The sequence below is a fragment of the Solanum tuberosum genome, unplaced genomic scaffold (genome assembly GCF_000226075.1).
Source record: "Solanum tuberosum cultivar DM 1-3 516 R44 unplaced genomic scaffold, SolTub_3.0 scf00272, whole genome shotgun sequence".
In the NCBI taxonomy this organism is placed as follows: Eukaryota; Viridiplantae; Streptophyta; class Magnoliopsida; order Solanales; family Solanaceae; genus Solanum; species Solanum tuberosum.
Window position 1 is genome coordinate 26298 of NW_006239194.1, and position 10958 is coordinate 37255.

A 10958-nucleotide genomic window follows, 5' to 3' on the forward strand; every position below is an offset into this window, starting at 1 on the left:
ATTTAGAAAAATGATGAATATTATTTCAAATTCTATTTTTTCCAAATCAAATCTAGGGTATATCCTTAAGAACTAACATTTCATTTACCAAACTCTAAATTTTAAAAGTTCTTCCAAAATTAATTCTCCAAAAAATAAAATTCTAAAAATTATATTTGTATTAATCTTACTCTGAGTAATTATATTTTCTTCATTTTAAACAATTACAGTAATTCTATAATAAAAATCGCGAAAATCACGGAGAAAATATCTTAAAAAAAAAAAAAAAATCTTCTAAAAATTATATTTGTATTAATCTTACTCTGAGTAATTATATTTTCTTCATTTTAAACAATTACAGTAATTCTATAATAAAAATCGCGAAAATCACGGAGAAAATATCTTTTGTCAAAACAATTAAAATTCAAAAAAATAATAAATGTTAGTATTTCAAATTCCATTTTTTCCCTAATCAAATCTAGGGTACATCCTAACATTTCATTTCTCGAACTCTATAAATAACAATAATTTCCATCTTCGGAGTACGAAAACTAGGTTTTCTCAGCGCCGTTTTCCCTTTTCATTACTTCTTTCATTTCGAAAACATCCTTTCTATCTATGCTATGTAAAATTAAGATCTATCTACACTTTACCATTTCTAGACCGCACTATCCCACATTCTCGTAAAAGATCTACATACACTCTACCTTTTTCAGACCACACGACCCCACGTTGTCGTCAAGTATGAAAAGTAAAGGAAACCAAGATGGAGAAAAAAGAAAAAATGAACCGGACAACAGTACGCGGTTTAACTGGTATGATGTAAGCAGCAGAAAAAAACCGGTTTTTGGGAATGATTCAATGAATTGTGCAAAAATTGGAGAAAAAGGTAATGATTTATGTTTTTCTATGGATTGACACCTTAACAAACATATTTTTTATCAATAAAATAATATTTTTTACTAATTGATTTTTTTAATTATTTTTTTGTGTGTATGTGTATATATATATTCAGTGCACCATAACATTTGGCAAAGTAACCAAAGAACAATACTTGTTCTTTTTTTTCTTCTCTACTTTCAACTTTCCTTCTTTTTTTTCCCCTACTTAGATAGGGTTTTTGTTGAAATCTTGAACTTTTTCATGTGTAATGCAAATCTTGGTTGAAGATAAAATTTGGGGTTTGTTGTTCTTGGTGCAAAGTTTTTTTTTTTTTAATTTCCTTTGGGGGGTTTGTGTTGAAGTGAAGCAACAACCATGTCTACTCTTGTTAATTACAGTGGTGAGTTTTCTTGGTTTGTTTTCATGTATTGGATTATGGGTTTTTGAGTTTTAAGGAAATTGGCATTTGGGTGATTTAGTTTTCATAGAATAGATTCATTTTTAGTGCTTCATGAATCTATTAAGGGTTGTTGATTGTTGATATGAATATGAAGGGTGTAGGAGTAACAAGAAGAAAAAAATTGTTGCTTGGGAATTTTAGTAGCTCCATTTAGTTGGTTGGTTGGTTATCTGAACTTTCACCTTGTAAATCCTTGCCCCATTTCCCCCAATTTGAAAAAAGATTAAAAAGTTGTTGCTTTGGCTTTGAAGATGTTAATCTTGCTCCTATTTAAAAAAAAATTATGCTTTAGTAAGTTTTTGTGTGTGTATTGTTTAGATTGATGTTAAAGATTGGCACTTTTTGATAAAAGGTGTGAATAAGAAACATTTTTCTGGTCTTTGTAGCTAAGAATTTATTTGTTGTTCAACTTTTGATCTGATTTGGTAGATCTCAGTTTTAAGTTTTTTATGTAATGAGTTCTCTGACTTGAAATGAAGTTAAATATAAGATTTTTGTAAGAAAGGGCATGAAATTATAATCTTGGGAATTTTAGTATGTTGATTTGGTGGAAAAGATAGTTGATGAAGTTCTTGATGTTTGATCTTCAGGTGATAATGAGTTCTATAGTGGAGGATCACTTTGTTCAGCTGATTTGGGTCTTATGTTGGCTCTTGGTCATGCTGATATTTACTGTCCTGTTAGTAAGAGGGCACGCATTAGTGGCCCGTTTGTTGTTGAAGAGAGGACAAAGAATCCATCCATTGAAGTACTTCCCAACGAATGCCTATTTGAGATCTTCAGAAGATTGGAAGGAGGCCGTGAAAGGAGTGCAGCAGCTTGCGTTTCTAAGCGTTGGCTTATGCTCTTGAGTAATATGAGGAGCTCTGATATTCGCCATACTAATCTTTCAGCTGCTAATGGGGCTTCAGATGATACAAAAATGGCCTCAGCTGATGAAGATCTTGAAGTGGAGTGTGACGGATATCTTACTAGGTGTTTAGAAGGGAAGAAAGCTACAGACATTAGGCTCTCAGCTATGGCAGTTGGAACTTCTAGCCGTGGGGGTCTTGGAAAGCTCTCAGTTCGGGGGAGCAACCCCGTTCGGGGTATTACTAATGTTGGTCTATCAGCAATCGCCCACGGTTGTCCGTCTCTTAGAGTTCTTTCATTGTGGGATGTTCAGGATGTTGGAGATGAAGGTCTTATGGAGATTGCAAGAGGATGTCATTCATTAGAAAAGCTAGACTTAACTAAATGCCCCTCAATTTCCAACAAAGGTCTGGTTGCAATAGCAGAGAATTGCCCAAGTTTGACTTCTTTGACGATCGAATCTTGTAAAAATATTGGAAATGAGGGACTGCAAGCTATTGGAAGATGTTGTACCAAATTAGAGTCTCTTACTATTAAAGACTGCCCTCTTGTAGGTGATCAGGCAGTTGTTAGCCTTCTGTCGTCAGGCAATACAAGGTTGAAGAAAGTGAAACTTCATTCTCTAAACATTACGGATTTCTCCCTCGCTGTCATTGGTCACTATGGCAAGGCGATTATCGATCTTAATCTGTGTAAACTTGGTCACGTAAGTCCGAGGGGGTTTTGGGTTATGGGTGCTGCTCAGGGTTTGCAATCTCTGGCTTCTTTGACTGTCACTTCGTGCATTGGACTGACGAATCCGAGTCTTGAAGCAGTGGGAAAGGGCTGCACAAATATTAAAAGCATGTGCCTTCGCGAGTGTGAACGTGTTACTGATAGTGGACTTGTTGCATTTGCTCAAGCTGCTGGATCTCTCGAGTATCTCTTGTTGGAAGAGTGCGACAAGATCACCCAAACAGGCATCCTAAATGCTGTTTCAATCTGCAGCAAGTTGAAGTCACTTTCCCTGGTGAAGTGTTCGGGAGTCAGGGATTTGCCTCCACAAGCTTCCTTGTTGTCTCCCTGTGATTCTCTCCGATCGTTGTCCATCCGAAGCTGTGCAGGATTCGGTAGCAGAAGCTTAGCTATGGTGGGGAAGCTATGTCCCCAGCTTCATCATTTGGATCTCAGTGGGCTTACTAGAATAACAGATGCTGGGCTTCTCCCACTTTTGGAGAGCTCCAAGGCAGGACTCGTCAAGGTTAATCTTACTCACTGCCTGAACGTGACCGATGAAGTGGTGCTCTCATTAGCTAGGCTACACGGTGAGACTTTGGAATTGCTGAATCTTGATGGATGCAGGAGGGTTACCGATGCAAGCTTGGTGGCAATTGCTGATAATTGTCTATTACTTAACGATCTTGATGTTTCAAAGTGTTCAATAACTGATTCGGGTTTAGCTGCTTTATCCCAAGGAGTGCAATTGAATTTGCAGGTTCTTTCACTCTCAGGTTGCTCCATGGTAACAAACAAGAGCTTTTCGTCTCTTAGAACATTGGGTGAGAGCTTAATTGGTTTAAATCTCCAGCACTGCAATGCCATTGGTAGCAGCAGAATCGAGGCTCTTGTTGAGGACTTGTGGAGGTGTGATATCCTCTCCTAAAAGCCTACTGGAGCACAAGGCTATGCATCATCCAAAGGTGTTTGAACTACGAGTCGTAGCTATTTGGTTCATTAATCTTGGTGGGATAGAAGTAAACATGATTGTGGTTTTTGGCTAACTAATGGCCTTGTGATGCTCCAGTGGCTTGGTTGTTTTCCAGGAGGCTATGACAAACAACTTTTTCCATCCATTTTTTGCAGGCTTCATCTACTTAAAAGCTTGTTCCACATCGTTCAAACTCCGGTGTCACACGGAGGCTGCCTCTTACACAACCATGGTATCCTGAGAATACAGTTACCTAAGTCCTGGTGCTAAAGTTTTCACTAGTGTTGCTCCTTGTCCCGTCCTTCGGGGATGAACTAATAATGCTTCTCTTAAACTATATAGATATCATGCATTTGCCTTGATAGTACTACACTGCAGAATCAGACAGTTTTTTCTTAGTTCTAGTATGTAAGTTTTCGTATTAAGAAGTCGTCCTCGTTGTTACTATAAGTGTTTTACTTATCATCTTAGTCGTCTGTAGTTGGAATCGAACGATTTCTGTAGCATGGTGTCTGATAATCTGGGGCTTGGTCATGGCAACTAGTCCATCTAGGTTGTTTTTCTAGTGTCCAAGTTCTAGTTTTTGATAGGATTGTAAAAAGTCCTCGATTGTACAGGTTCCTTGTCTTTCAGATTTGTACTTTGCAACTACTTTGTTATGTGTAATAAACTCTGTTTAGTTTGTCTAAATTGTGCTTAATGTTTTTCTTTCTTATAGTAACTCTCTCAAAGTTTTGATTATTGATCCCTACTTGTGTGCTAGTGTTCTCGAAAATCGATTAATTCATCGATTACTTCTACCTTGTTGGTTGATCAAACGACTACGTTTCACTTTCATCAATCAACTATGTTTCAATTCTAAAAGCTTGCTTCAAGAATGCCAACAATGGAATTCACTCATATATATGAGATGACTACATCATTACATCTTTTTTGAGTCGAGAGTCTATCAAAATAGTTCTCTACCCTTATGACTTCCGTGAGTGTGTTATTGTTGTTGGAATATTTGTAGGTCCATCAGATACCAATATTTTAGGGATTTGTTCTAACTATCTTTCTTTGTATACATTCTTTGTGTACATTGCACCTTGCTTCACTTTTTTTGGAAGTAAAAAATAAAGTAGGATACACATTAGATGCCTTTTCAGACAAATATTTCAAAGTACTGTGGTTTGAATATTGTTGGGTGAAGGTTTTAATTTCTTACATGAGAGGTAAATTCGTGGAAGTGCGATATTGTTAGTAGCTTTCTTTCTAATTAAAAAAAAAATCAACAGTTCTCCTAAATTTTTCATTCTTCAAATGTTACTTGAATTAATCATTTCTTTCAAACGTCACGTAATAAATACGAGCTGATTAGATACGTGAGGCAAAAAAGTTTGGTAGTACACTATAAGTATAGTGGTAGGCTTGGACATTTTTTAAATGAAGATGTGTGTCCAAATTTGAAGTGCATTATTTATGGTAACAAGTTGTTTAGCAATACTTCTTTTTCTTATACATCACCTTTGACATCTCAATGTATATAAAATGCAAAATTCAATGTACTAGATTTGTAGGTCCACTATGGACCAATATTTAAGCAATTTGTTGTAATTTTTTTTCTTTGTGTACTTTGCACCTTGCTTCACCTATTTTGGAAGTAAATTTTTTTAAAATATGGGTGATTGGGTGAAAGGGATTGAAAGCTTGCTTCAATAATGCCCAAAAAAAAAGGATTTTTATCATATATGAGATAATTATACGGTTATATTTCTTTTGAATAGAGAGTTTATCGAAACAATATTTTTATTTTCATAAAGTAAGACTTCTGCTATATTATTTTTTTCAAATTTTATTTGTGAGATTAGTGAGTGTGTTATTGCTGTTGAGAGACCTATAACAGTGTGTTGGAGATTATTTCAATGTAGGGAAAAGGGACACATATACCCCTAAACTTTACGATTTAGAGCGGATATATCTCTCGTTAAACAAATAGTTCATATTTATACTTTTTGTCCAAAGAAGGATTATCTTTTTTTTCCAGATGACCATCAATCATTAACTGTTAACCGTTAATTGTTAATCGTTAACGGTTAATTGTTAATCATTAACTGTTAACAATTAATCATTACCTGTTAACTACTAACCGTTAACTGTTAACGGATAATTGTTAACCATTAACTGTCAATCGTTAATGTTAGCGGTTAATATGTAGACAAATTAATTACTTCAAGTAAGACTATCAAAAAGGTAATTGTCAAGATTTTCCCTATATTTTTTTGGAGAATGATTTTTTGGGAGAACTTTTATGATTTTATCATATTTTAAATAAATAATTATCCCTCAGAGATAATTTTTTCCTTAATTTTGTAGTTAATAATTTTCATTTAAAACATGAATAACATAAAGAGAACTCAAAAATGAAACATTGATTTTTGAGATGTATTCTAGATTTGATTTGTAAAAATAAAATTTGACATATTCTTTTTTTATTTAAATGTTAATCATTCTTATGAAGATATTATTTCTATAATTTCCATGATTTTGATTACAGATTCACTCTTACTGTTATATTTTTGGTGATCAGTAACCTTTGTATTATTTTTCCAATGACAGTTAATCGTTAAATCTTACTTTGTTGAAAAATTAATTCCGATGTCTATAAATGTCCCTACTTCAAAGTTTATTGGAGTGTAGACTTGATGAAATTAAAAATGATTTTTTTTTAAAATTTAGTCTGTTAATAAGTGGGTAAATATACATCATTTGTTAGATAATAAGGGTATATATGCACCATTTATTAGACGGAGGAATATATATGCATCATTTAAAAAATATATATGTATATATATCAACTTTAAATCGCTAAGTTTGTGAGGTATATTTGCCTGCCCTTCAAAAGTAAAGATGTGTGAGTACTTTTTCCCCTTTTTCTTTGATATCACTTTGACATCTTATAATGTATAATGCAAGATTCAATGACCAATACTTTAGCTATTTGTTCCAACTATTTTTTTGGAGGTAAAATCTTCAAAATATGGGATGTATGTGCAATAATAAAAATAACTTTTAGCGGTAAAAAATATAGATAAGAGTGCTAAAGTTTTTACCGGCATTAATTAAGTGTCATTAGAATCAATGTCGCTAAAGGTTTTAGGGACATATACAAAGAGTGTTAATTGCCGCTAAAAATACATATTTTATGGCAATTAAGCTAATTGCCACTAACGATCATTTTTGATGTAGTGACATCCTACGTCTTTTTCAGACAAATTTTTCAAAGTGCTGTTGTTGGAATATTGTTGGGTGCAAGTGTTAAGTTTTCTTTCAAAATCGTGCAATCATACGAGTTAGGTTGGATGTCTAGGAAAAAAGTTTAGTAATACACTATCAAAGTAGATCTGCACACCTTATTTGAGATTTCTAAGGCAGGAGGTTAAAAACACACTAATAGATACTAAGCACTAGGGTATATCTCGCTCTGTTGATTGTTAGACATCAATTAATTGACAATTAGTGTCAAACCAACTATTTAAAATCAAGTACACAATTTTCAGGTGATTCAAACAATTGTATAAAAAACTGCTTAAAACATTTTTCAAGTTGAAGTAAAAATTATAAAATATGGTATACATTTTTCAACTATTTGTATACATTGCACCTTGCTTCACTTTTTTTGGAAGTGAAAAATAAAAACTATAGGATACACATTAGATGTCTCTTTCAGACAAATATTTCAAAGTCTTAATTTCTACATGAGAGGTAAATTCGTAGAAGCGCGATATTGTTAGTGGCTTTCTTTCTAATTAAAAAAAAACAACATTGAAATTTGATAAAACGAATATTTTAAAAGACACATATATTGTTCTCCAAAAATTTTCATTCTTCAAATGTTACTTGAATTGATCATTTCTTTCAAACGTCACGTAACAAATACGAGCTGATTAGATACGTTTGGCAAAAAGTTTGGTAATACACTATAGGTATAGGGTAGGTTTGCACATTTTTGAAATGAAGATGTGTGTCCAAATTTGAAGTGCATTATATATGGTAACAAGTTGTTTAACAATACTTCTTTTTCTTGTACATCACCTTTGACATCTCAGTGTTTATAAAATGCAAAATTCAATGTACTAGATTTGTAGGTCCACCATGGACCAATATTTAAGCAATTTATTGTAATTATTTTTCTTTGTGTACTTTGCACCTTGCTTCACCTTTTTTGGAAGTAATTTTTTTAAAATTATGGGTGATTGGGTGAAAGGGATTGAAAGCTTGCTTCAATAATTCCCAAAAAAAAAGGATTTTATCATATATGAGATAATTATACGGTTATATTTCTTTTGAGTCAAGAGTTTATCGAAACAATATTTTTATTTTCATAAAGTAAGACTTCTGCTATATTTTATTTTTTTCAAATTTTATTTGTGAGATTAGTGAGTGTGTTATTGATGTTGAGAGAACTATAATAGTGTGTTGGAGATTATTTCAAAATAGGAAAAAGGACAAATATGCCCCTAAACTTTACGATTTAGACGGAATATATCCCTCGTTAAAAAAATGATTCATATTTATCCTTTTTATCCAAAGAAGGACATCTTTTTCAGATAACCATTAATCATTAACTGTTAACCGTGAATCGTTAATCGTTAACTGTGAATCGTTAACCGTTAACGGTTAATCGTTAACTGTTAACAGTTAATCATTAATCGTTAACTGTTAACCGTTAACCGTTAACTGTTAACCGTTAATCATTAACGGTTAACTCTTAATCGTTAATGTTAGCGGTTAATATGTAGACAACTTAATTACTTCGAGTAAGACTATCAAAAAGGTAATTGTCAAAATAGACCTATATATTTTTTTGGAGAATGATTTTTTTGGGAGAATTTTTATGATTTTATCAGATTTTAAATAAATAATTATCCCTCATAGATAATTTTTTCCTTATTTTTGTAGTTAATAATTTTCATTTAAAACATGAATAATATAAATAGAACTCAAAAATGAAACATTGATTTTTGAGATGTATTCTAGATTTGATTTGTAAAAATAAAATTTGAAATATTCTTTTTTTTAAAAAAAAATTAACTTTTAATCATTCTTATGGAAGTATTATTTCTATAATAATTTCCATGATTTTGACTGCAGATTCACTCCTACTATTATATTTTTGGTGATCATTAACCTTTGGATTATTTTTCCGATGACAGTTAATCGTTAAATTTTAATATGCTGAAATATTAATTTCGATGTCTATAAATGTTCCTACTTCAAATTCAAAACGATTTTTTAAATTTAGTCTGTTAATGAATAGGTAAATATATATCATTTGTAGACGATAAGAGTGTATATGCACTATTTATTAGACGGAAGGATATATATGTATCACTTTTAAAATAAAATAAAATATATCATCTTTAAATGGTTAAATTTGAGAGGTATATTTGCCTGCCCTTCAAAAGTAAAGATGTGTGAGTACTTTTTCCCTTTCTCTTTGATATCACTTTGACATCTTATAATGTATAATGCAAGATTCAATGACCAATACTTTAGCTATTTGTTCCAACTATTATTTTGGAGGTAAAATCTTCAAAATGTGGGATATATATGCTACAATAAAAACAACTTTTAGCGGCGATAAATATAGACATTAATAAAGAATGCTTAAGTTTTTACCAGTATTAGTTAAGTGTCATTAGAACCAATGTCTCTAAAGGCTTTAGAGACATATATAAAAAGTGCAAATTGCCGCTAACAATACATATTTAGTGACAATTAAGCTATTGCCGCTAACGATCATTTTTTATGTAGTGATATGAGATGTCTTTTTCAGACAATTTTTTCAAAGTACTATTGTTGGGTGCAAGCGTTAAGTCGAGATTATGAGAGGTAAATTTCTTTCAAAATTGCGCAATCATACGAGTTGGTTGGATGCCTAGGAAAAAAGTTTAGTAATACACTATCAAAGTAGATTTGCACACCTTATTTGAAATTTCTTAGGCAGGAGGTTAAAATTTACTAGTACTAGGATATATCTCGCTCTATTACTTGTTAGACATCAATTAATTGACTGCGTCTCAATTATAAAAATTAGTGTCAAACCAACTATTTAAAATCAAGTACACAATTTTCAGGTGAATCAAACAATTGTATAAAAAACTGCTTAAAACATTTTTCAAGTTGAAGATGCACAATTTTGAAAGTATTTTTTTCTTTCATATCACCTTTGACATCTATGTGTATAAAATGCAAAGATTCAATGGACTGAATTTGTAGGTCCACCATGGACCTAAAATTTAGCAATTTGTTTAAACTATTTTTCTTCACCAACTTTCACATATAGCAAACACAAAATTCATATTTGTATGTTATAACAAAGTTTGCATAATTGCGCTCCATAGCAAACATATATATGTATAATTCGCTATACATATACAAAGAAAGCAGTTGTATAATTCGCTATACATATACAAAGAAAGCAGTTGTATAATTCGCTATACATATACAAAGAAAGCAGTTGTATAATTCGCTATACATATACAAAGAAAGCAGTTGTATAATTCGCTATACATATACAAAGAAAGCAGTTGTATAATTCGCTATACATATACAAAGAAAGCAGTTGTATAATTCGCTATACATATACAAAGAAAGCAGTTGTATAATTCGCTATACATATACAAAGAAAGCAGTTGTATAATTCGCTATACATATACAAAGAAAGCAGTTGTATAATTCGCTATACATATACAAAGAAAGCAGTTGTATAATTCGCTATACATATACAAAGAAAGCAGTTGTATAATTCGCTATACATATACAAAGAAAGCAGTTGTATAATTCGCTATACATATACAAAGAAAGCAGTTGTATAATTCGCTATACATATACAAAGAAAGCAGTTGTATAATTCGCTATACATATACAAAGAAAGCAGTTGTATAATTCGCTATACATATACAAAGAAAGCAGTTGTATAATTCGCTATACATATACAAAGAAAGCAGTTGTATAATTCGCTATACATATACAAAGAAAGCAGTTGTATAATTCGCTATACATATACAAAGAAAGCAGTTGTATAATTCGCTATACATATACAAAGAAAGCAGT

At 31.9% G+C, this 10958-nt stretch overlaps 1 protein-coding gene across 1 annotated transcript; it reads left to right on the top strand.

The window, feature by feature from the left end:
- The first annotated feature begins 1016 nt into the window (after positions 1 to 1016).
- Positions 1017 to 4550, top strand: LOC102604327 (EIN3-binding F-box protein 1-like). Its single transcript, XM_006358211.2, has 2 exons — positions 1017 to 1261; positions 1912 to 4550. The coding sequence occupies exons 1-2, from the start codon at positions 1237 to 1239 to the stop codon at positions 3813 to 3815; spliced, it is 1929 nt and encodes a 642-aa protein (XP_006358273.1). The 5' UTR covers positions 1017 to 1236; the 3' UTR covers positions 3816 to 4550.
- The last annotated feature ends 6408 nt before the right edge of the window (positions 4551 to 10958 follow it).